Genomic DNA, 27,418 nt, shown 5'->3' with positions numbered 1-27,418 from the left:
GTGAGCAATGAGCTCAGATGGGCAAGAATTTTGAAGGGAGGGTACATGAATAAGAAACTTTCATGAATTTTTTTTTTTTTTTTCAGGAACGAGTGAACGACGACAATTTTAGAAGAAATTTTATGCCATTCCAAGGAGCAAAATTATATGTTCTTGTGATATTTGGTGAAGCATTCCAGTTGGAAAAACATATTAATATTAAAAATGGTAATAGAAAGACATGATGATAATTGATAAGCAATTAATGCTTATGGGAAGAGCAATTTTTTGCTTTGCAAGTTTGCAGTCTGTGTGCTTGAAATGTTTTTTTTTTTTTTTAGCCAACTGTGTGCTTGAAATGTTGAATAAGAAAGAACCTCAGAATTAAATTCTTTTGTTTTGAACAGGTAGCCCAAGTCTACAACACCTTGCTATGGGATTGGGACTTGAAGAGCCAGTTCTGCTCTAAAGGCCAGCTTTTTCTGATTCGCATACATCACCTTGTCAGTTTCAAATTAAGTGATGTAAAATTGTTAACCACATATTGAGAACTAATTAACATTCACCAAACATATTAGCAAGGATATATATACAAATCAATCATAGGGTTTTAACCATAGCTAGCTACTTTTACCGCACGGTGAATTTTATGTACACCCTGAAGACCAGTTGGACTTGGACTTGGACGCATCAAGCAAGCAAGAGAGGAACAACACAAGCAAAGCATTGCATTGCATTTCCAAGATTGGGCCTATACACTACACACAAATGTGAAGCAAAACAAATAGGACATGGGAATTTATATGCAAAACCAACAGCAGACGGTCCAAAAGTAGCACATTAATGCAACCAAGACAAATCCCAAACATAGAAAATGCATGTAAGAGCTGAACTGCCCATGCACATATGATCTACATATTTTTGAAGTGTCCTCACGGGCCCAAATAAAGACAAAAGTAAGAAAAGTGGTGATCAGATTCAGGGCCTCAGTGCAGATATTCAAATGTTATTTCTTGCAAAAGTAGACATCAACCTGAATAGCGATTTGGGTTCATTATTGTCTAATACATACCAGACAAATTTTAGCCCCCCAAACTCCGGCAATCCACAAGATTTCAAACCCTTCCTTTCTTGTGTGTATATTGTTCAAGAGGAAATGAGGAATTGCATGCCTACTCATAATTATTAATTAATGCACTCAAATTGCATATTTCATGTGGCAGTATATGTACCACAACTATGACCATATATCCCATTGCATAATTGAAGTCTAATCCTATAGGAGATTATGACAACGGAAATGTTCTCTTGCTAAACTATATTTATATTGTCAAAAAGTAAATCTAGATTATTGATTAATTTGATTATTAACTGAATGTGTGATCCATATATAAGTTTACAGTGACCGTAACCTTTCAAAGTCTCAAAATTTTAAAAAGCTTTAACATATATATTAATGGTGCTTCATAAAATTTTGAAAAACTTTTGTTGGCCCCCTCCCCAACCTATAGAAGTTAGCTCCGCCTCCGGTCCATACCCCAGATTGGACCATATAAAACATCTAGAATGTTAATGTTGTAAGATTATCTTGTAAGAGAACATCACTCCGTTGTGACAAACATAGATATAACTAGCTAGAGAATCTGAAATGCTATGTTGGGCAAGATAAGAGCATAATTAAGGTAATGTTGGCAATTAAAATTCCAGCAATAATGAACAAACTTAATTAGCTAGATGCACTTGTTTAGTGACCTGAGAACTAAACGAAACACCTTTCGTGCATCTTTCTTGTCCTTGGAATGCCTTAGGTGTGCTTTGTTTACCTTGAGAAACTCTAGAATCTCCTTTAATGCAATGGGTTTCCTTCTGAACCTTATTTGCCTCAATTCAAATGCTTCTCTAGCCTCATCCTCTACAGTAGACAGTGCCTCCGACACCTTGCTAAAGTCATAAGCACATGAAGAACATGAAGCAGTACTCTTGCTCTGCACAGCAATGGAACCACTGCAGCCATCAACTGCTTCATGATTGATGGAGTTGTGTGTTGAATTCAATGCCTCTGTCAACTTGGTGAAGTCATAGCAAGAAGCAGCAGCCTCATGCTGCCCAAAGGACTCATTGGTATTTTGGGAAGGTCGACCTAATTTCGATTCTGGCTTCATGGTAATACTCAATCAACTGCACAAGTACACCCCAAAAGTATATTTATAAATGTTCTCTTCTTACAATGTGATCTGAATTATTAATTAGGTCCACTTTGGATTGAATATTAAATTGGATTCGCAGTTTAATAATTTTAATGATTGATCATAAATTAGGAAATTATACATAACGAAAGCATAGTTATGAAAAAAATAGAAATCAAATGAGATAAATTGTACACAAACAAGAACACACAAAGGGGAATACCAGATTAATATACGCTACATTCAGAAAGATGACAGGAGTCCAGAAGATGACAAAAGTCCAACTCATTGATGGCTGGTCCCTTTTTATATAAAACTAGAATTAGGGCTACAGTTAAAGTGAGAAAATACCAATATACCCTGTAATATAGGAAAGGCCTATAACATTTTTCTGAGAACTGTGGCAACTGGTATTATAGAATTGACCTTAACCCAAGCCATTAAGTAAAATTGGGCTAAGCCCAAAACTTTGAGTTCAAGCCCAGTATGAATTTTGAATATTCCAATGCGAAATTGTCCAAAATCTGGGCCAGACTCAAGTTGGGCCTGACCCAACCCTGCCCACTACTGTGAACATTACAATTCGCCAATTTTTGTCGACCAAATAACCATTTTTAAGTTCTCAAAAATTGAACAATCTAATCCTGTTTTAAGTAAACCTCTAAACCTTTCATTGAACCTTTAGGATTTGGCAATCATTTATCTATCATTGGCATAGAAAAGAAATAGTAGTAGAAGAAGAGAAAAGGATTCTTCTTCTTCTTCTTCTTCTCCTTGGTAGTTACTTGGTTAAACCAAAGTGGTTGACATATTTTAATTCTTCTTGCATAAATATATTTATAAAAAAATTGTCACCAAAATTGAAAAAAGGGATATCCTACGATTATTTGTCATTCATGAATTATTCTGAATTTATGAGAGATACTCATACAGTCATAGTCTTTGTTTCTAATATATTATGAAAGGAATCTCATCTTTTCTGTATACAATCACAATATGACATATAAATTTGTCTGATGATAGAAATTTCAGACTCTATAAGTGAAAATGTAAACCTCTTATAATTTACCATTTTCACCCTTAAAATTAATTTAAGTGGTCAAGATAAATAGAGTAATAATACTAATTGGAACAAAAAAGTAAAATTCTTAACATTCAAAAGTGACAAAATTATGAGAAAAAAAAAAAGAGAATGCTATCCACCTTCTTCGTTGATTTTCTCCTTTATTATTCTTATTATGTAGTATATTTTTATAATCGGAATTGTTTATTTATTAGATTATTTTTTGAAGATCATTTCTACAAAAAATCAATTAAATCAGAAATTATTTGATCATGTAATTATTATCAAATAAATAAACGGTAAATCAAATTATTACAAAAATTATCTATTTATTTGATCATAGTTACATAATTAAATAATGTTCAATTTGATTAATTTTTTACAAAAATAATTTTTATAGAATGGTATAAAAAATGAACGATTCTAATCATAAATTTATATTATCAAATAAGAATAATAATAATAAAAAATTTGTGAAGAAGATAGATTATAAAATGTGAAAAACAGTTCTTTAAAAAGAAAAAAGCAAAATGATCCCTACACACTATTATAATATTAGGTCTGCCAGTGGCAGACTGCTCCGCATGCAAACAGGTAGAGGGGATCATCATTGTTATCACAAGTACCTTGAACAAAAATCTCAGCTGGTCGTATATATGCAAAAGTAATTAATATAAGGACTTAATTATTAGTTTTAAGTATACTTTATATTAATTAACCCCAAAATGTCAATCACGTCACTATTTTCCAACAAGATGACTGAAACACAAAATATTTTTATTTATCATTGACTAGTAATGCATTGGGTGTCGAAAACACAAAATTATAAATTAACAAAGGAAAACCTTTTAAAATTAGAAGAAAAATGGGGTTGTTGGGGTGCTTTGTCTATTTGACCAGAAGTAGTGAAATCTCAGCACCCTTTGTTTGGTGAATCACAATTCACAACACAATATACATGTAGTTTTATTAATGTTTTAATTAGATAGTGTTTTAAGGAATCTATAAATGATAACCAGACAATTAGAAGAAAACAAAATCATCCTATTGATATTGTTTTAATCGGACCTTTTAGTGGTTGTCATTTTCTGTAATTCCAAAACTAAAGTCTAGTGGAGGATATGGACGCTTATAATTAATTTCCATCGTTGTATGAAAGAAACTAAAAATTTATTTGTTATGTTTTGTGTTTTGTGTTTTGCTTTTCAAAACAAGACTGCCAGAGCAAGTTCAACGATGCTAATCATCAAAGTGGCCGGAAAAGTAAGTGTTCAGTGTGCTTCCTATTCTGAGGTGCTTAATAACCACACACTAGAGCTCTCACTTTGATCGAAGTGTAACAACCCATTACGGCATTACCTACCCTCCCAAACATGGTCCAAATCTTCACCAAACAAATTGCTCCTCTTTTTGTTCCTATCTGATCAGCCAAGGCTTTTAACCTACAATCAAAGGGTTCTCTTGGATGGTATTTACAAGGATATATTTTGGGTTGTGCAACCTAATAATACATGCACAAGGCTTTTAACCTACATTTTTTGGGTTGTGTAACTTAATACAACTTAATGTAAATCCACGTTAAAAAATGACACAACAATCTAAAATATACATGTAAGTTGAGTAATTCACTACTAATAACATTTAAATATTTTGTGATAAAATCTGACTCTAATTAAATTCGTATAAGTGTATAAGACTTAATTATGTCATTGCAGCTTGTATTATACGTTTTTCTTTATTTTAGAAATTAAATTACCTACAAGTGTATATGAAGCATTAATACCAAATTGTTTTACCTCTGAACTTATAATTCTTCTATACCCTTGAACTTTGACTCATTGATTAGCCCAATTAGCTTGCTAGGAACACATCCTGCATTATATATATGTCCTCTCCCTTGTGTTACTTGCTAGTTAATTCCTTTTTCAATTTGATGACTAATCAATAGCATATTGCATATCTATATTCTATTAATTTAATTTTTGGTACCTGAGTTTACCCACTAAAGAGTGTCTGCCTAAAGCACAGCAGACACAAGTCACACAATAAAGTTACATAAAGTCAAAATGAATGCATTCCTAAACAGGCACTCACGAGCAAGGCATATGGCATATGCAAGCAAAGCCTACTTTCATGCAGTTTAATTAATTTACTGTTGTTCATCATCACAGTAGTGAAAGTTTTGCTCCAGTCCTGTACATTGTACAAGATGCTATCACAATGACAACAAGGCTTAGCTTAAGCCAGGATACAACTTTTTCTTCTTTTTCTTTTTTTTCTTTTTCCATGTAATAAAGTAACTGTTCATCTAATATCTCATGCTGCAATATATGCCTTTAACGGAGAAAAAGTGAAAGACCCAAGAGATATTTTCCCAGCTGCCTGTTTATCTCATACTAGCTAGTACCATTGATGCTTAATTCATAATATTTTACAAACCCTTTGTTGAAAAGTTGGAAAAGCATTGATTAATTTCTCGAGCCATGGAAGCACAAGAGCATCAATTCATTAGTGAAAGAGAGAAGTGATTTTTCGAGATTAACACTTAACTGTACTACTCCTTTTTTATTAAGGCTTTTTTATCCAAATAGCACCTGAACTATAGGGGGTGTGCTCAAATACCACCCAAATTTTTTTTCTTGCCAATTTATCACCTGAAATTATTAATATGTGCTAATTTACCACCTAACATCTATTTTTCTGTTAAATCATCAAAAAATTTCCCAAACTTTCCATTTTGCCCTTGAATACAATAAAAAAATATTATTATTTTTAAAACTTTTTTTAAAATATAATTAGAAAAAAAATTAAAAACTAAAAAATTAGAAAATGGAAATACCCTTTTTTTTAGGGGGTTTAATTAGATTTTTTTTTAATATTTAAAATGCTTTTTTATATAAATGATGAAAATACCCTTGAAATAAATAGAAAATTTAACTAAAATGACGGTAGGTGGTAAATTGGCCAATATGTGAAAGTTCAGGTGGTAAATTGGCAAGAAAAATAGTTTGGATGGAGTACACCCTTTATAGTTCATGTGATATTTGAGTAAAAAAGCCTTTTATTAATTAGTCTTTCAAGTAGTAGCAATTATGGAATACTGCATTTAGTGAAATAAACAAACTTAAGAAGATTTAATTCTATAATAATAAACTATTACACCTTCAAAGATAGTAAGATTCTTTGTTTTCCGAAGTCAACTTTCATTTATCGGATATATACATTTTCTGTACGGAGTACTGCTACTTATATTATATATCATTATCATATATCATCTTTATAATATAAGAGATCCATCACTTATTAGTTTAGTTATATTTCTCTTCTTATTAGTTTAGTTATAACTTATATTTCTTTTCATATTTTTAAAAGAAGTCTCAAGTTCAATTAATTTTTTCTCTAGCATGCCAGTTAGTTTATTCTTCTAACTCATATATGATTCCCAACATAATTGGTAGATATCCTAATTCCTAACACAAGAAGAATCAATACCATTACAATGTTCATGCCACAAAATAAATAAATCTATGTATACCACAAAACAAGCTAGTTAGAGAGTAAATTGACTACATGGACAAAAAAAAAAAAAAAGAGAGTAAATTGACTATATATATAAGAAATTTGATTATTTTTCATGCAGTGTTTATTCCTTGGAATTTTAAATTTATTTATTTTTCCTATTTACTTCATGTGCTAATATAGGTTGTCATTTATACCAATAAATCCCTGCAGTGTGAATCACATGATGGAGTGATGGATCATATAGTTTCAATTGAATCATGTAGACGTAAAGTGCATCATTCAATACTTAGAGATGACCATCATTTATTCCGATCCCCAAAAACGAAAAAAATAAAATAATATGGAAATAAATCGAGTTGCTACATCCCCTTTAATTAGCACTGTAGCATTCCCATTGTTGGTGGTGAACACTTCTAGAAAGGGAGATGTTCTCTTAATTAGTATATAGGGCCAGTTTGGTATTGCTGTGAGAAAAAACAGCTGTGAAGTAAAACAGCTGTGAAGTAAAGTCAGTTGTAAAGTAAAGCAATTGAGTGTTTGGTAAACTATGTTTTCAAAAGTGTTGTGAGTGCAAAAAACAGTATCAAAGTGTTTGGTAAATGTTAATATAAAAATGCTGTGACTGTGTATAATTACTAAAATGGGCATGATGCTGAAAGTGCATTTCACTTATTTGTTTGGTAAAAATAATATGTTTTTTTACTTGTTTTTGAAATTTTTGACTACAAATTTTTATTAGCATTAATTTTTCTAAGAACAACATTATTAAATAAGTATGCCTATTATTTTTTTAGGTATATTATAATTTTAATCCTATAAATAAAATATCATAATTAATTATCATAATATAAAATATAACTAACAATGGACATATTTTTTAATTTAAAATAAACAAATAAAAATCATAGAAATCAATGAGGGTATTATGGGTAAAATAAAATATTCATTGTTGCTGTGAGTCACTGCAACTTTCAAAAGTACCTAGAAACCTGCTTTCTGTTTTTGTTGTGGGGAGTTGAGAATTGTGGGAAAAAACAGTTTTTTATTTTTTTTACCAAACACCAAAACTGCTGTAGATGATTGAGAATTGTCATCCACAGCAGCTTTTGAGTCTTCCACCGCAATCCCAAACGGGGCCATAGTCTAATCTTATTGTTAAACAGTTATTTAACACTACACATTCAATTATTTTAGTTTATAATCTAATAACAAATGAGTTGTGCTAAGAATCAGAAATTAATTTATGTATTAAATTTTGGTCTCAAATGATATGGCATATACCACATCATTGATTTTTTTTTTTTCTTTGAGAGGAAGATTGAATTTTTATTTATGAATGTAAATCTTCATACAAAGATTCGACAAACCACGAAGACCTATAATCAATTAATCAAACATCAATGCTATGGTTTGACAAAGCATGCCTAGCTAACAAGTAAGCTACCCTGTTATTTTTGAATAATGTTATTTGGACCAAATTAAGTGATCAAATAAGGTGTCACTTGGGAATGCAGTCCTCATCTCCACATCTGATGTGACATCTCACTTGGTCCCTCTCATTCGGTCACTTAATTTGATCTAAATAGCATTACTCATTATTCTCCCTACGACGAAATTGGCACCACGCCATTAGAAAGGAAGTTAATAACTCTTGGCTAAAACTTACATATTCCTTGTTATATACAACATGTGAGACATACACATGGTCATGTGATAATTACATGATCATGTTTGTATCTCACATGTTGTATACAATAATGGATAGGTAAATTCCTCTCTTAACTCTTTCACCTCATCTTTAAAAATAACAAAATATGATAAGGTGGATGAACCCTATACAACATTTACTACTTCATTCGAGATTTAAATTCGGTACACACATATGAAATCCCTTGTAACATTTTTCGACCCCTAAGGTAGCACAACCAATCAATTTTTTTTTTTTAAGTATGCTTTGCCTAAGAATATCTTCTAAAGAGCTACTCCACTTGTTAGGCAATTGAGTCAGCATTAACCGTATATTTGTATAGTAATTTAATATTATTTTAATAATGAAAAAATTTTTGGAAAAAAAGAGTCTCCATAGAGTATATTGGAGCCTCACATACTCTATGGGGACCTCGTTTACCTAACAAAGCGGAGATAGTATTAGCAATTCGACTCTCCCACCTAGGGATGGGTTTTTTCTACCGACTAACCAAAAAACACCAACGGTTGACCCAATCAGTTTGATAGTATTTCGGAAATTTTCGGTATCAGTAGACAATCGAACCTCATCGCTTATACTCGGCGTTGGAACGGTTTTAGCCTTCTCAACCGACGATTACTGATACTGAACCGCCTGCTGGCAACCTAGCACCATCACCACCACAAACCAGCAACCTAATACCACCACCTCCACCACCATTGACCACCAACCCAAAACCACCGTGCTCGCACCCAGAACTCAACTTCCACCCATCATCGTCGCCTCTCTCTCCCACTCTTGTTGCCCTCTACCTCTCTGCAAAACCCATCGCATTTCTCTTCTTCTCTCATTTCTCACGTCGTCGCCTCTTTCTCTTTCTCTCTCTATCTGCAAAACTCATCACCAACCATCAAGATCGACTGCCACAAAATCGAAATAGGTGGTAACCGACGACCATCGGTACCAGTACGGTGGCGGTCCCTTTTTGTGCCATTATGCTAAAGTCGTTCTGTGGTCGGTTCCAAGCAATCGGTTTGGTTATCGAACCAATTCCACCCCATGAGAGCTAGGGGTGGGCGCAGTGCGGTTCGACTCACTTTTCTCTCGGAACCGTGCGTCGCGCTGGACATTAATACACGGTGCGGTTCAGTGCTTAAAACCGTGAAAGAAATAAAAAAACCAAACCAAACCAAACCATTCAAGGTGCGGTGCGGTGCGGTTCTCCACCGCGGTTCTGGGCCTAATGAGCTGTTATTCAGATTAACACTTTTGGGCCTCACATTTATTTTTTTAAGCCTAAGCCCAATTATTTAATGATGCAAACTCATCCTAATTAACAAGTTTTGGCAACAAAAAAAAAAAACAAATTTACAAGTTAATTCAATGAACTTAACCAAAGACTCACACATTAAACTTTGTTTAACCTGTTTAGTATTTAAAACTTAAAAGTTAAAAACAAAATCAATTATACAAGTATACAACCAATGACTACAACTACAAGTTAAGAACTTGCTTAAAACAAAATTACTAACTTACTAGTTACTACAAGTTATAAACCTTATATGGCATATAGCCTATACACTTATATAGTATATAACTATATATTATGCCCTAGAACTATAAACAATTAAAAATTTTAGTATATAGAGTATAAACTATAAATAATATACTAATTTTTTTTTTATATAGAATATAAAGAATATACTAATTTTATTATATAGGGTAATGGGTATAACTAAAATTATATACTAAAACATTATTAATTTATTATTATATTATATATCTAGAAAATAGGTCATAGGGTTATATAAAATATATTTTAGGGTCTAAACCCTAAAATATAGCTACGTTAATATTAATTCTAATATTTTATTAGGGTTTAGGGTTTCTGGTCTAAAATATATAAAAAGTATATAATAATCGTATAAATATATATAAAAATAAATATATAATGGTGTATATATGTATAAAAATATAAAAAAATATATTTTTTACAAGTATGCGGTGCGGTTCGATTCGGTGTGGTTAAATAAGGTGTAGAATCGGAACTGAAACCGGAGAGAACCGGTGCGGTTCGATTTTTTTGGCAGTGTTGACTTTTTTTTGTTAACGCAGTTTTTTACAATTTTTTGACGGTGCGGTTCGGCCGATTTTGGCGGTGCGTGGTTAAAATGCCCATCCCTAATATTGAGAGCAACTAACTTATCAATTGGTTTGTCATTCAAAGAAGTACCCACCATGTTATTCTAGTAGTGCCATACTTATTACCGTTACCCAAATCTAAAAAAGTCAGCATAACTAGGAGTCTAGGAAGGAGAGCAGAAAAAATAATAATTATAACAAAATAAACACAAAAACAAAAATGTGAATAGAGAAAAATAAAATAAAATAAACAAAAGGAAAAGTCGAGTGTCCAGCACCAGCAAGCCAAACCCACACACATACCTTCCTTCCAAGGCATTCAAAGCATTTCTACAAGTAGAAGACTCCAAGTAGAACTCAAGAAATTCTGTGAATCGTTGCTTCATTTCTCATCTCCCACTGCTTTGTACAGAGAGAAAAGGAAAGAAAAATCGAAACTTAAAGTTCAATTTCAATTCCACTCCAAAGCAAACAGACACAAAACAAGAAGAAAAAAAATGCCAGAAATGGATGGCTCTTCGAGACCTCCACAAATCTCCGAAATGCTTCAGAAATTCGCTCTCGCTTTCAAGACCAAGACCTTCGAGTTCTTCGCCGATGACGAAGTGGAAGACTCCGCCGATACCTTGGCTCTGCTCGACTCGGCCGAAGAGGTCATCACGGACCAGAAGGTCGTGGTCATCAAACCAGACGGAGCAGCGAACCAAATAACACCGACAAGGCCTAATTTGAGCGAGACCCAGGTGAAGAAACCAGAGGTTTCGACGATTACAAGGACTTTGAGCCAGACCCAGATCAGACCGATCAATACCCAGATGGCTAGGACTCTGATTTCGTCGATTTTCGCTACAGTTTCGTCGTTTGAGGCTTCCTATCTTCAATTACAGACTGCCCATGTGCCTTTTGTTGAAGAAAATGTCGAGGCGGCTGATCGAGCTCTGGTCTCTCACCTACAGAGACTCTCGGAATTCAAGCGGTTTTATAGAGATTTTCGTACAAGTTCTGATGTTGATTCGGATTTCCCAATTGGGTCTTGCTTGGAAGCTCAGGTGCAAGAGAATCAGAGCAAGCTTAGGACTTTGGGGACCATGTCCAACAGGTTACAGACAGAGATTGATCACAAGGACAGTGAAGTTTTAGCCCTGAGGAAAAAATTGGGTGAGATTCAAAAGTCTAATTTGAAACTATCTAAGAGGTTATCTGCTACTTTAAATTCTTCTTGTGAAGTTTTGTTGTCCGTTAGAGTCTTTGATTCGGTTCTACACGATGTTTGTAGATTAACACACAGATTTACTAAGATTTTGATAACTTTGATGGGGAAAGCTGGGTGGGATTTGGATTTGGCTGCTAATTTGGTTCATCCTGATATTGATTATGTTAAACAATCGCATAATCGATATGCCTTTTTGTCATATGTTTGTTTGGAAATGTTCAAAGGCTTTGATTCAAAAGATTTTGGTTTAGGTGAGAACGAAATTCTGTGTAATGGACATGGTTCAGATTTGGATAGGAATAATTCTTCTTTGAAGCAATTGATGGAGCATGTGTCGAGCAATCCGATGGAGTTGCTGAGTAGGAATCAAACTTGTGAGTTTTCGAGATTTTGTGAGAGCAAGTACCAAGAGATTATCCACCCCACCGTCGAATCTTCAATATTTAGTAATTTGGATCGAAACGAAGTTGTGTTGAATTCATGGAGGTCATTGAGTGTATTCTATGAGTCGTTTGTTAACATGGCTAGCTCGATATGGACGCTACACAAGTTGGCTTATTCCTTTGATCCCGTGGTTGAGATATTCCAAGTGGAAAGAGACATAGATTTTTCAATGGTATATATGGAAGATGTTACCAAGAGATCATTGTTGGCAGGTAAAACCAGGGTAAAAGTCGGCTTCACAGTGGTTCCGGGTTTTAAGATTGGAAGGACAGTGATCCAATCTCAGGTTTATTTAAGTGGCTAGAAATGTACAGAGTAGTGGCAAGTTATTGTCTGTTCAAGATGTTGTGGCAATGACATAGGCAGGACAGGAGGTGATCAAGATGAGGTAGTGATGTTTTGACCTTTCAAGCTTGGTTTCTTGTTCAATTTCAGATGGAATTCAACACTTTTAAGTCGGAGCTTGTAAATTAAAGGATGCAGCAGGTACTATGCTCAAGAAGTAAACTCTGTGAATAATTTCTCTCTTCCAGTATTAGCGTTCTATTATATCCACTTGAAAGAAGGTGTTGCCTTCTATGCTGCTGAACCTGGAGTAACTGTGCCATAGCACCTCTTTCTTGTGATACATGCTACCTGGTTTGTCACTTTGGTTTTTCTTTGTATACGGTTTTCTGTTGAGACCCTATGTAGTATGTAGACTCAACTGTATAGAACCTTTTACTTTTCTCCTCTCTTTTCTGGTTTATCTAACACGAAATACACTGCCAAGTTGTGTATCTAATTGGTTATGTAATCGAAAAATACACCTTCATTTAGTTGCAATGTTATCTCACAAATACATGTTGTTCCCCTGAAACTCTAAAAGTGGTAGTCTTTTTGATACTTTTGTAATGTGAAACTAAGGATGATTTCTTTCTTGTACATGGGCGAATGAATGTTGTGCATCCATCTTCACATTGTAATAAAGTCCCAGTTCCATCTTTTTGTGGTGCTAGTACATAGATGTTAAACACTACTTCTGGTGTTGTCTCTTCTGTTGTGTAGGTAAAGAAATCCTCCCTGTATATACAATCTTGTGTTGCGTTGCCTTTTCTATTTTGGCTGAAAACAGCATTGCATTGCTGACTGAATATTGTTTAGTCATACTCACTAGTTTGTCACTCTGTGCCACCTCCACCTTAACCTCCATTCATTCATTCATACACTCACTCACTTCTCTCTCTCTCTCTCTCTCACACACACACACACACACACACGCACACACACACATGTATATGTATATATATATATATATTTATATATATACAGACTACACCAGAAGCAGGTATCAATCAACTTGCCATAGCAGCTTCAAAAGCAAATTCTGAAATTCAAGAAGACCAACCAAATGGGTGCGGTAGAAAGTATGTCTCTTTTGATTGATTTTAAATTCTGGTCATGCCTCAGAAAGTTGTATGCTTAGACAATCACCATTGGATAGGATCCTTCTGATTAGAAAGCTCCAATGTTTTGTTTATATGGATTTTAAATATTTGTAATGGATAGTGACCAAATTCCCAATCCCCACTACAATGCATCCTCAACTACCCAAAGCTTTTTTCCTAAAAGAAAATGCCACTATGCCATTGCCATCCTTGGCTTTGAGCTTTTGTCTCATTGTCTGGTCCTTGCTGACTTCTGAGAAACCACTTCATTGAATCACTGATGCAAAGATAATAAAATAATTAAAAGAAATACACCAGGGTCCAGGGTGCAACTTTTTCAAGCACTCCTCTAGTTACTGTTAGACAATGTTTGTTGAACCTCTGGTCCACTAGTGGAGCCAAAAGAACAAAATAGCTAAGATTTTGTATTAGAATTTAGAAGCAATGAGAAACACTATGTGAGTGCTTCCGAGTATGAAACAAGTATTTTAAGTTTTTAACTATAGAGCTATGTCATCGTTGTACTAAGTTTTTAACAATTATATTAAAGGCTAAATGAGCATTTCATCCAGTAATTTGACCTTTATTTCACTTTCATGCCCATAATTTTAACTTTGACAATAATCTTTGGGAACCGCTATTCGCACTCACATTTTGTATTCCTGCACTCCCCAAGTCCCCATTCTATTTTTATTAATTCAATATTTATTTTATTAGTTGAATTACCAACACTACCCTTCATTGGTTTTTGACTTTATAGAACTTTCAGCCTTCATCCGTTTGCATCCGTTTGTATCATCTGCCTATTTCTTTCTTTTCGTGTTTCTTGCAGTCACATCTACAACGATGTCCAAATCATTGTCATGAGGTGGACTTCTTTAATCCAGCTTTCCAAACCCTCAAGTATTTGCAGTACAAGGTCGTGGTGTCTTTGAAGGACTTGAACTAAGAGAACAAAGAATAATTGGACATTGGTAAATTTTCTTGGGTGGAGGTAAAAAGCAAGTGGTCGATCTTTGTTGAGGCTAGTATAATTATCAACACTAATATTGTGATTATATATAAACTTTGAGTCAAGTGTTAATTGTTATGTAATACGGTGATTAATGGTTCATTAGTTTCAAGATTTTTAATTAATTGTTGATATATTTCCGATACATATAACTTTTCAAATATATATGTAGGACAGTAGGAGTACGTGATATTAGAGTTTTAAGAGTACATGCACCTAATGCCAATTATTAGAATTATTAATAAATTGTGTGGATGGATAAGTGAAGACATGACCGCATGAAACATGGAAAAAATGTAGCATCTTTCTAATATTTTTGTAATTTTATAAGGTCTACAATTGAAGGACAAAATCATTTTCCTATCAAATTGGTTAACAAAAGGTCACGAGAGACGCGCATGCGAGGTCAATTTTCCGTTAAATTGATAGTTGTGGTTATGAGAGCACAAAAGGACAAAATTGTCCTTCAAGTTCAATTACATCTATTATCAAACTACAATAGCATTATTATTGAAAAATATTATATTTAGAAAAGGCCACCAACTTGAGGTATAAAGTATAAACCACACTTTTTATATATGATATATATTTAATTCCCTTGAATAAATGTAGAGATGAAAATGGTCATTTTATGATTGTTATCTAAATGAAAATCCAATATATGTCACACTTTTGAGTTTTAACAAATTTATGAAAAGGCCAATTTTGAGTTTTAATATATATTTAATTCCCTTGAATAAATGTAGAGAGGAAAATGGTCATTTTATGATTTTTATCTAAATGAAAATCCAATATATGTCACACACTTTTGAGTTTTAATTCCCTATTGATATATCTTATTAAGGTGGGGGATGATGAGCTTGTATTGTGAAAAATATCTATTTAGAAAAGGCCACCAACTTCGGGTATAAAGTTATAAACCACTCCTTCCATTTTATATATATTTATATAAACCACTTCTTCCTTTCTTTAGGTGCAATTGAAAGGGTTAAGCTAAGTTATTTCCACCATCTTGCATGTACCCCATAATGTGGGGCCCACTACATTTGTGCTAGAACTCTCCTAAGTGATCGAGACACCCTTCTTGCCTACGGCCCATGAAAAGTCCATGTAATGAGGCCCAAGCCTATTCAATAGGCATAAGTCGAGTTAGTGCAAACCCATTACTAGCTAGTTGGAAAACCCAATGAGTCCATGTAATATTGTCATTGTATATCTCTTCATATGCATGTTATATGTTTAAGGCATTTCATAATTTTCAATTAGTACTACTTTTTTTGGTCAATTCACTTCGTAGTACATGTAATGATGAAATGACTCATTTTTCATTTTTTACCGGTTTCTATTTTAAGATCCTTGACATTGAAGCCACCCGAGCACGGGAAAGTTCTAGCTCGATCAACTCAATCTGCTCGATCGAGTTGACTGACGTTTTGACCACTCTTAACCAATTTTTATTAAAGAATTTATCCAAATTTTTTATGAGTACTTCTAAAGGCACCAATTGTTATTCTAACTATATAAATTCCAACTGATGTACGTGACAGTTTTTTTTAACATCCTTTATTTATAATAAGTAAAAAATAATATCAGTTGGTAATCAAAAATTAGAATAATAGTTGATGTCTCTAATATTATTGTTCTCATTATACATGTATATTAATTATGACCCTCAACTAATCTTGAGTGTTGAAACCTACTTGGCCACCTGGGAGCATGGAAATGTTCCAGCTCAATTCGATTCGTTCAAGTTAAACGTGCATTGGTAACAAAACATTAGCATGTTATGTAGTGGACCCTTATCAACTAGTTTTGAGTGCATGTTGTGTGTGAGGGACTTTTACTTAATTGGCTAAGCTGGCAAACTCACTCTTTCTTTATCGATCTTTCCGGATCATGTGGAGGTTTAAAGCATGCATGTGTATTTCACTGGGAAGTGGAAACCGGAAAGGTACCTCAATGGATACAACATCGATCATCGATGCATGCTTTTGGCTGTTATTGATGAGACTACATTAAGCCTAGCTAGGTAGCAAGCACAAGGGCTAAGCTCTACGAGACTCTGCCTAAATTATGTTATGTGTCCGGCCCCTATGCCCTTGGGTTTAGGGCACCCAAGTACAGCATGCTAAATACTATATATCCTACAGACTAAACACGTATGTACATTTCTAATTAGTTTTGGAGGTTTTAAGTCTTCAGTGTTATAAGGTACGTATATATGCTTGGCGGGCTGAGGTGGGGTTGCAGCTTAATTATGATAGGCATTCTAGTTTACTAGTTTAGGTTTTTACACTCCATTTCATGGGTGCAGAAAAAGAATAAGATGGTTATTTTGTGGGCAAAAAGTTAAATAAGGAGTGCTAATTAACAAGATTATATTATCCAATTTATATTGTAATAAATGGCAAAACGACTATTCAACACTTAATAACACACATATATAGTTTGTATATATTTCCCTGCAGGTATTCCCATTAATTTCTTGTTTTTTATTCTTTTAATCCTATTTTACCAATTCAATTGATTGTCAAAACCGTGCCTATTTCTTGTTCTTCTGGACTCATAATCTCGGAGTCGGGATCTGGATCCCAAACCGTGCCGATCGAACCTTGAATTCCAGACCGGGAATCTTGGACTCCAGAGTCTATAACTAGAAGGTTAAAAAGCAATTAAGGATAACTTTGACAATCGAATTAATAAAGTGATATCAAAAAAATTAAAAAACATAAAAGATGAGTGCAAACTGACTTTGTAGAACTTCCCTTGATTACTTATTAACTCAAGGGTCTGAATGTTACTGATTCTTGAGAGATTTAACTTCGTTCAAGACCATCCTTTTTCACATGAGTTCTGGACAGATTAATTCTTAAGCTTGAACAACATTCTAGATTCGAAAACCAATGTTCACTGGCCCTTGATTAAGGATTAGTAATTAAGTACATAATCATGCAAACCCAAAGTTGTAGAGTCTACGAATAAGAAAGCTTAGAATTAATAAGATTCCTACTATTATAGTTAAAGCTGAGATGAGAGACCATATAAGAAACCCTAGCTAATATTCCTTAGTAGGGGGAGACACCCACATTGGCCGCTGGAGTACTGAAAAATCCATCTTTCATGAGCATGTCCTCTCCATCCTGCACAAACCCAATTACAAATTAAAAATAATTAATGTGTTTATCTCGATCTGTGCATTAATATTAAAAACATTAGGGTTTCCATCTAGAAAACCTAAAGATGGATTAGGGTTAAGGGTACCTGCTGGCGCATGTTAGTTTTCTTCACGGGTTGATCAGGCATAAGGCCGAAGTGAATGTGAGGGAAGTGGGCCCACTTAGAGACAAACAAAACAAATATTGCACCCACAAATTAATTAACAAGTAAACACAAAATCCCAAAAACCTCTAAAGTCAAACAACAACTCATAAAATAACCATAATATAATATTTGTCATATATATGAATCCAAATAAGTACTCAGGTTGAAAAGAACCTTAGCTAACTAGCTAGCTAGCTAGTTACATGTATAAGGTAGCTAGGGAAATGAAACTGAAACCCTACCTATACATATATATATTTAGCTAAAGTACTAGAAGGAAGCTTAATTAAGGCTTACATTCTTTGCAGCAGCACTAAAGGCCTCTCTGTGGCTTATATCAGGATTTCCAGCTTTGATACGTTGTATCTCATCCCTGTAGTTAAATAATCTCAACATGCTCATGCATATATATTAACTTATTAAGTATACATTAAAGTGTTATTTAACTTAATTAATAACTTACTTGATAAAGCGGTTGTAGGCAGATGGCACTCTCTGTCTCTTCTCCGGAGCTGGACATCCAACACACGCAGACGTTTCACAGTGAGACAAAAAATAGACAGACACATTATATATAATCACATCACTGGCTTTTTTTTTTTTTTTTTTCTAAAAAATAATAATTTATTTTCAAAATCAAACAGATAATATGCATGTATATATGTGGTAATATTATTTATAGAATATCTTAATTTATTTTTCTCATACATACATTGGATATTTCAACAAAAAAACAAAGAAAGATGATTAAAGAAATTCAAGGATCCAATTGATCATCATCAAGATTGCAATCGTAGTAATAATAAATCATTTATTAAAAGGTTTTTTTTTTTTTTTTTTTTTTTCTATATAGACCCTGATCGATGATGGTGAACAGAATCAATATTCAAAAATTGTTGAAGAATAAATGGAAGAAGAAGAAATGGTTATATAGTTGCAGATCTAAAGTGGGCTTTTTATAAATGCCACTGGTTGTGAGTACTAAATGTGGAACAACATGAAAGGAGAAAGCTACACATGAAATAAATATTGTGTGCTTTACAAGATCGAAGAAACCTTGGAAACTGTTCAAGAGTAAACTCATAATCACTTCAAAAGAATCAAAAGTAAAGCTAGCATGATGGATTCTTTATCAAACTTTTTTCTTTCTTTCTTTCTTGATTGGAAAAAAGACTGCTAGCTGTTTGCCAAAAAGGCTAAACTGATAAGGATTCAGAAACCCAAAAAAAAAAAAAAAGAGAGAGAAATTAATGGCTAAAAGAGAAGATGTTGTAAAATTAAGGCAAACATGATAAAAGGTATAGACCCCAGAAAGCCATTTGAGTGGTGTGGTGCTACTGCATGCTTATAGTACAAGAGAGTTAAGAATGAATGATATGATTGATCTCACGTCTATTGACAACAGGAGGCTGAGGCTGCTGCTGCTTAGGTATCTGCGGGTGATCAAAACCTCCTCCTCGAATTGGCATGATCGAATCGTTTATGTTCGCCTGATTGATGAAAGTGTTTGATGGGGCACTTCGCATCTCCTCCTGCTATATATATAAATGTTTTACAGACAGATTTGAACAAAATTTAAGCATACAATTATATATACATCATGTATAACTCATAATTAACCCACAAAAGCAAATATGTGTTGTAATTAATAGAATTATATATATATATACCAGGAGGTTCTGAGGAGTGAAGAAGGCATGTCCAAGGTGGAGTTGGTTGGCTGCAGGAAGGAGAAGGCCGCGCATGTTGACTGAGAGAAGGTTGCTGCAGTGGCCACACCGCACAGTCACAGTCTTGAACAAGCTGCTGCAAGGCACACTCACCTGAACAAAACCAAACCCACATTAATTAATTAAAACCCACAAATTAAATTTTGTGTACGAGGGGGAGGAAGAGGGATAAGAAGGAGAGAGAGAGAGAGAGAGAGAGTACAGCGAGGACAGTGTCACAAAAGTTGCAATGGACATAACAGAGCTGATCGGAGGGGGAGAGGTGGTGGTCCGGTGAAAAGGCAGAAGTAGGAGTTGATGAGGCAGACATTTCTAGCTAGAGAATATGATCACTCGATCTCACACGATCACTCACTCACTCACTACTGGATATTTCTTTCTAGGGTTGTCGATTTGTGATTTGATTGATGGGATTGACTGATCGAAACCAGTAGGATTTTGGTGATAGATGATATATGGACAGATAAAACTACTTCCTTCGGATCTGATATCTGCTTGATTGTTTGTTGATGAGTTACTATTAAGAAAAGAAAGGAGAGAGATAGAGAGAAAGAGAGAGATGCCCTCGTGCCCCTAATATAGTTGGGGGTATTGCAAATGATAAAGATTTTGGATTTATTACTATTCTAGATAATTTTATTATACAACTTAACACATTTTTAAATTTTGAAGGTCAATAAGTTCACTTTTCTACTACTATGGTATAAATTTTTTATAGTTAAATATATTTGTATGTATCACGCACATATATTACACCATATACAAACTTCTCGAAGTTTAATTAAGCTGTTAAATTGTGGGCCAATAATTATTTAATATTCAAACAATATTCCCCCTCACATCTCTCCATCCTTAAAGCCCAATTATTTAATTATTAAATAGCTAGGTAACAGCCTGCAGCTAGCTAGCCCATCTCATCTCATCTCATGTACATACATATGTATTTGATTGTTCGTACAAATGTTGGTGATGTATCATAAACAAGTAGGCCGCTGTACCAAGTTGTTAATTTTTCTTTTCATCATTCTTAAAAAGAAAAAAGAAAAAGGTAGAGAAAATGTATGGTTATCATTCCCAAAGGATGTGTGAGAGAGAGAGAGAGAGAGAGAGAGTGTGTGTGTGTGCAGAAGCGGCAGAGGTGGGGGAGAGGAAGAGAGAAAGGGACGTGTGCATGGGAGTGATTAGCTTTGGCTCATTCACCTGTTGTTTTCACAGTTAAGAGAGAGAGGTGTTTGGTTTGGTTTTCTCGGGTTTCTACAATTCCATATTTCTATTTGGTGCTGCACCCACACCCACACCCACACCCACCCAACTATCTTCTCAACATCAAAATCAAATCTTTGCTGTAAATTTATCTGTGTCAAGTGTTTTAACTCTTCTAGTTTGCTAGCTGCCTATTTGCATTGGCTCTTTCCTTGAAGGTCCAATCCCATTTAGCCACCTCACACTACTTTCGGATTGTTGTCCTCTACATTGGGATTGCTGTGATGTGTTCTCATAAATATAGATGAATTAATATTTTAATACTAGCTCCACTAGAGGAATTTGTGTGTATACACCACCCCTCTTCGTAACATTGTCTCAGTATATAACAACATCATTTATTGTGAGAAAAATATTGTATGTATATATTATAGTGTCAGTTTGGAATTGAAGTTTGATAGAGAAAAAAAAATTTAATTAAGTTTTAATGAGTTAGGTGTTTGGTTATAAATTTTAGAAATGCTTATTTTCAAAATTGAGGTCAACGGAAAATATTTTTGAAGGATTCAAAATAAGCGGGTGGATGGTTGTTTTACTTCATGCCTGCTTTACCAAACTTACCTATAGTTCATATGACCATATAACCAGTTATCATAAAAGTGACGTTCTATATATTCCTATTATGATTTTTTTTAGGAGAAAATTTCAATTATGTACATTCAATAATTTTTTCATTTCATAATATACATATGGTTATTAGTTTCTATTGTATAAGAGTGGATCGCTTTCGGACTTCTTCTTTTATTATGGTAATCTTAGGACTTACAAAATAAGAATACCAAAAGTTTCAAAACTTTAATTCAAGTAGCATGGGGTACTAGGTCAGATGGGATAGATCTTAAGGAATCAAAAGTGTAGGGAGTTGTTTGTAGACGACTTACAAAACATGATCATTTAGGCCTTTTCTCTTTTTCTTTTTCTGTTTTTTTCTTTGTTTGTTTCTTTAAGAGAGGGTTGCTAATTTCTATTCATGTAGCTTTTGTTGAATATATAATTATATTTATAGTTTGGTACAAACCATCAATGTCTTTAGAAGATGGAAAAAAAAAGGTGATCCTATGCCCCACATTATTTGACGGTTTGGTAGTTAAGTTTAAAATCTAATATAATTAGTGTTTTATTTTACCATTTTATAGTACAATATAATATCCATTTTTATCTAAGAGAAGGAAATTCAAATTGAAAATCTCTCTAATAACAATATTGAGTCTAAAAAAACATGATTTAGTACTAATATTGATGTTCATGAACAAAGTGAAGCTATAGCCATATACCATATCATATGGATTGATTAGGATGTATATTATAATTAGTAATTACATGCATGCATGGGATCTTCTCTTCTACTCTCAAAACACAAATGCTTAACGAAATTCATTAAGAATATCACTTCGGTTACCGCAATAAGTTAATAACTGAAGTACCAAACCCTGCCCAAAAAAATAAAGAAGTACCAAACAAGCATATATCCCAATCCCACCTTTGTGACTTTTGTCTTGGAATCCTTAGACTGAAATTCACCACCAAATTATTATTGCAATAATAACACAATCACACACACACAAAAGGCATTAAAGCTTTTACATTTCCGATTTGACCACTCGAGCACCTCTCTTTCTCTCTCATACATATGTGCACAGGGATACGTAGTTGTCAGTGACATTGCCACAGAAGAACACAGAAATCCCTCCTTTTCATTTTTAATATATTTTATTAATCTCCATTTAACTAATTTGTCCTTTTCCTGTAAGACTTTTCTAGCTCTCCAAACAAAACCAATTATAATATGTATTTGTTTTTGGGTATTGTTGGCAAAATTTCGTTAGGCATCTTCCTACATTGTAGCCCCTAATTGCAGAGGAGGGTTCACCTTTTTGCTTAAAAAATATGCATATATGAAAATGTTTGCTGAAAAAGATGGCTGTCATTGCTATTACATCTTTGAAATCCATCACTATCTACCCTTCAATATTGATATCTTCTCACTTCTCGATCCCATATTGAAATTTGCACTTAAAAGGTAAAATCTTTGGCCACATAGTTGCAGATTCACCGTGAGGCTTTTATTTTCAAGGTTAAATTTGTAAGACTGTTTGGCAAACCATGCAAAATGGCTTTTGGCCACCACTAGACTATGCCAGAAGTAGCATCAAAACGGCTTGCTCTGATCTCAATTAATATATCTAGATTAATAAGTTAGGTTCTTAAAAGCATTCTTCAACATTGCTCTAGAAGTGATTTTAAAATGATTATTCCACCAATTTTAGCCTAACCCGGCCATCATAAATTAAAATAATTGAAGTTTGTTAAATAGTTTACAACATTTTGTACTAGACATTAAGCTTAGGAACCTATAGAAGTTGAATGTAGAAGGCATCTTTTTTTTTTCCCCATAAACACACAAGTACACAAGATAATGCTATATACTACCCAAATCTATAGAAAGGCGCGCAGCAGCTCTTGAAATGAGGTGATTCCCTCTTCCACTTTGGTATATACGGGTTTTGGGTTCAACCCAAATCTAGAGGGCATTTCTGAAGAGAGGATATGTGCTTTATTTTTAAGAAAAATGGAGGGACCTGCATTTCTGTACCAGACTGTACCAGCAAATATTTAATGGTTTGAAGTTAATTTGAACTGTACCAGACTATACCATTTATTATGTCCCCATTTAATAGATCACTTAACCTCCTAGCTAGGTCTGGTTATGGAAACCTTGTCTGGGTAAATATGTGTGTGTGTGTGTATATATATATATATATATATATAAGAGGAGTAATTCTCTAATAATTAAGGAAATTCTCATTTTAAGAAATGTAAGAATCACATTGTAGTTTTATCTTACAATATATATGATCTCAATCTCATGATTCGAATTATCTACCTTTTATGTGCTATTTTAAAGGTCAAATTTGAAATTATATATATATGTATTCATCCAATTGTGGTCAAATAGATAAATGAACATAATAGTTTTCATTAAAATATAAGTAATCATAATTATGATCAAATATATATCTAAATAATTTTTTATTTAACAGATTTTTTTTGTATGAATGGTTGTTAAAAATAGATGAAAATCAACTATTTAGATCATTAGGCACATTGCGAGGTGAGCCACTAACCCTCACTTTTTTAAATATGAGGACATTAATGGACTGACGATATAGGAACTGACTCAATTAATGATTCCAATCAACATTCTGACAACAACATGTAAAATTGCATGGGATGGAAAGTTTGGTGACTTTAATTAACTTTAGGAAATACTATATGACATGTTGAATTCACTTTTAATGTACACAATGACCTGTCCAACAATCGATCATTAATTTACAAAAATGAGCTAAAGCAAGTACAAATATAAAGTGGATCGATAATTTTCAAAATGCATAGCACTTTGGTTTCATCAAGTATAGCTCACCCTTTCATATATCCAACAAACATGTCACATATACACTACAAGAAAAAAGGGTTTGGGAGAGGAACGTAATTCGTCGCCCAAAGTAGAGTTTCGTCGCCCAAACGTTTGGGCGACGAAATTGGTTCGTCGAGCAATTGGTCGCCCAAGGTTCGTCGCCCAAGAGTTTGGGCGACGAATCCATAAATTTCGTCGCCCAAAGACACCTGGGGGCGACGAAATTTTTTTGTCTCCCAACACATTAAATTCGTCGCCCAAAGATTTTTAGGCGACGGACAAATTTCGTCGCCCAAAGAGGGTTTGGGCGACGAACACTCTTATTCGTCGCCCAAAGCATGTTTGGGCGACGAAATTATCCGTCGCCTAAACAAGATTTGGGAGAGGAATAACTAATTTCCTCGCTGGAACGTTCTTTGGGCGACGGAATTTTTCGTCGCCCAAAGTGTGTTTGGGCGACGAACAGGTGTATTCGTCGCCCAAAGCATGTTTAGGCGACGAAAAATTACGTCGCCCAAACATGCTTTGGGCGAGGAATATATTTATTCGTCGCCCAAACACCCTTTGGGCGACGAAAAATTTCGTCGCTCAAACATTTTTTTTTTTAAAAAAAAATTATTTTTTTTATTTAAATTATATATTTAAATTTAATATTTAAAAAAAAAATTCTTTATTCAAAAACTATATAAAACAAAATTCATAAATTTATATATCAAAATATCCATACAAAGTAGTAATTAACCCTAATATATATAGTCAATCTATTCTAAACTAGTAGCATCATCATCATTCATATCTAACGGAGGTTGATGAGAAGATGGTGGCGGGACAAACCCAGGTATCGCCTTGGTCAATGCAGCATACAACGCCTCCTTCTCCGCTCTCTCAGCTCGTAAGTCCTCCTGCAACTTCTTCACTTGAGCGGACAACCCTGCGACGACTGCAGATGGCTGAGACGAAGATGAAGACGAAGACGAGGATCGAACATCACGAATCCGCCCATATCCCATGCCGCGTATTTCCTTACCGGGCCTAACACCCAGTGAGTCTATCATAATACGAAGTCCGACATCGGGATCGGATACTGGAATCGACTCCAACGGAGTACCCGGAGGGTGCTGCTCGGCCAAGCTCTCCAAATATATTCTCGAGTTGGCCACCATCTCATCCTTCAAAATGTTATATATACAAGTAACCAATTAGAAAAATAAATATAAAAAATTGTGAAAAAAATTAAAATATAAAAAACTAACATGTTTTGCCTTGGCCGCATCACAACCGGGATGAACATAGATATCTCCGAAAGTATCTATCTCCGGAAATTGCGACCCACGCTGAAAAAGAAAATAATTTTGTCAAAGACCCAACCAATATTAAAGAATATATATGTATTAAATTAAATAATGACGTACCCGACGTCGCGACTCCACTCGATATGAGATGGGCGTCGGACCACTATGATGGTTAAACGGCTTCTCTTTCCGGTTTCTGGCGTTGGCGACCGATTTCTTCTGTTAAATATTAAGCAAATTATAAATATGTTAGTGTATGTATACAATAATAGAATAACAAAATAATAATCGATTTTTTAAAGTCTTAAGATAATAAAACGTACCAAAAACGACGGACTCATGAAATGATCGCACAAAAAACGCCACTGGTCAGACCGCTCTACCAACTCCATAGGGGGGTTCGCCAATGCCTCAACTGCCGACGAAAATCCCTTGAAATACACGTGTAGTTCGTGCTTCCACTGCCTGTAAGACTTGATGAGTAAATCTGTCATATACGTGACAGTGAGGGGATCATCCATCTGAATGTCAAAGTTAACCTGAAAAAAATATTAGATTGTTATAAATGATCAAATTTATCATTTTGAATTAATTATTGAGCTATATACTCACTGAGATGGAGCGGATCACTTTGTGTTGAATCTCTGCCGGCAATTTTTTCCAAGTGGTTGCAATCATGGCGCACTCGGCACGAATAATAGCCCCCACATCATGCGAGAACAAACTGTCAACGTTAGGATCTAACGGTCGTCGGCCGTTTTGCACACACATGACTGGAATCCGCGCCCCAGTACTGCGCACGATCCGAGAGGACTTCAACCCACTACATGGTCCCCTCGTCGCAGTGGATGACGTGGCAGTAGATGAAGCGGAAGCGGAAGCAGTGACCTGACTAGAGCGGTGAGATCGACGGGCCCTCCGTGGCATAGAGGGGCTCCCAGTACTCGAGGATGGCTGAACTACATCATTGGGAGCTGACTCCATCGCCTTTCACCTTATAACTAAATTATATATATTTCTCAAACTAATTAATCTACATTTTGTAATTAAACTAAATTTTATATTTAAAAACTAACAAACTAACTAATCCACATCACATGAACCGCTAACCACCGCTAACCACAACACATAATTGTGCACTCCCAAACTGTCCATGCGCGCTCCAATAGACTCTCGAACGGGTCTAAGGTATCGATTGAAATTTAGTGTACAAAGTTATCCACTGATAACTTCGCACGACTAGTTAAATGTACAAGTTATCGATTGATAACTTCGCACAAGCGCTTCGTGCCACATGACCTCACCCAGTACTCGAGGAGTGCTGGACTACGTCATCGGAAATTTTGCAATTACAACTAAACTAAATGTAACATACAAACTAAATTATAATTAATCTAACAATATACATATAAGCATACAAACAATTTTAATCTAACAATATACATATAAGCATACATATACATATAAGCATACAAATTAATTAATCAATTTTATAATTAATTTTAACATACAAACTAATTCACTCAAAAATTTAATACAATTATATATGAAACATTAAATACTAAATCATACAAAAACTTAACTAAAAGATAGATTAAACACATACCTTACCAAAAATGCAATTATCCTTCACAACAAATGCAACAATATCCTTCCTTCACCAAAAAAATAAATCATTGTCAAATATGAGCCCAACATCAATCTAAATTCAGATTTCAC

General features: G+C 34.3%; 3 protein-coding genes across 4 annotated transcripts; 1 reads left to right on the top strand and 2 right to left on the bottom strand.

Moving 5' to 3' along the window:
- The first annotated feature begins 10,850 nt into the window (after positions 1–10,850).
- On the top strand, positions 10,851–13,233 carry LOC147290836 (DUF641 family protein (DUF641)). Its single transcript, XM_086237335.1, is given in 1 exon segment — positions 10,851–13,233. A coding segment is annotated over 1 exon segment (1,479 nt). The 5' UTR covers positions 10,851–11,076; the 3' UTR covers positions 12,556–13,233.
- A 4,272-nt stretch (positions 13,234–17,505) lies between these two features.
- AFO (Plant-specific transcription factor YABBY family protein) lies at positions 17,506–20,254 on the bottom strand. Of its 2 annotated transcripts, none has more exons than XM_086235097.1 (7): positions 19,929–20,254; positions 19,667–19,819; positions 19,387–19,528; positions 18,460–18,508; positions 18,294–18,369; positions 17,937–18,011; positions 17,506–17,815 (listed from the first exon to the last, which is right to left on the bottom strand). In XM_086235097.1, exons 1-7 carry the CDS (start codon positions 20,034–20,036, stop codon positions 17,741–17,743), a joined length of 678 nt encoding a protein of 225 aa, XP_086091223.1. In that variant the 5' UTR covers positions 20,037–20,254; the 3' UTR covers positions 17,506–17,740. The 2 variants fall into 2 exon arrangements, with proteins under 2 accessions (XP_086091223.1, XP_086091222.1); XM_086235096.1 differs by having other exon boundaries at positions 17,507–17,815; positions 19,387–19,531.
- Positions 20,255–25,168: 4,914 nt separating this feature from the next.
- LOC147290834 (uncharacterized) lies at positions 25,169–26,755 on the bottom strand. Its single transcript, XM_086235837.1, has 5 exons — positions 26,312–26,755; positions 26,023–26,238; positions 25,820–25,918; positions 25,661–25,741; positions 25,169–25,576 (listed from the first exon to the last, which is right to left on the bottom strand). Exons 1-5 carry the CDS (start codon positions 26,681–26,683, stop codon positions 25,169–25,171), a joined length of 1,176 nt encoding a protein of 391 aa, XP_086091963.1. The 5' UTR covers positions 26,684–26,755.
- Between the last annotated feature and the right edge of the window lie 663 nt (positions 26,756–27,418).

The sequence above is a fragment of the Dryas octopetala genome, chromosome 3 (genome assembly GCF_963921425.1).
Source record: "Dryas octopetala chromosome 3, drDryOcto1.1, whole genome shotgun sequence".
Taxonomy (NCBI): Eukaryota; Viridiplantae; Streptophyta; class Magnoliopsida; order Rosales; family Rosaceae; genus Dryas; species Dryas octopetala.
The sequence above is the reverse complement of the archived record's forward strand: the minus strand, read 5'-3'. Positions and strand labels throughout refer to the sequence as shown.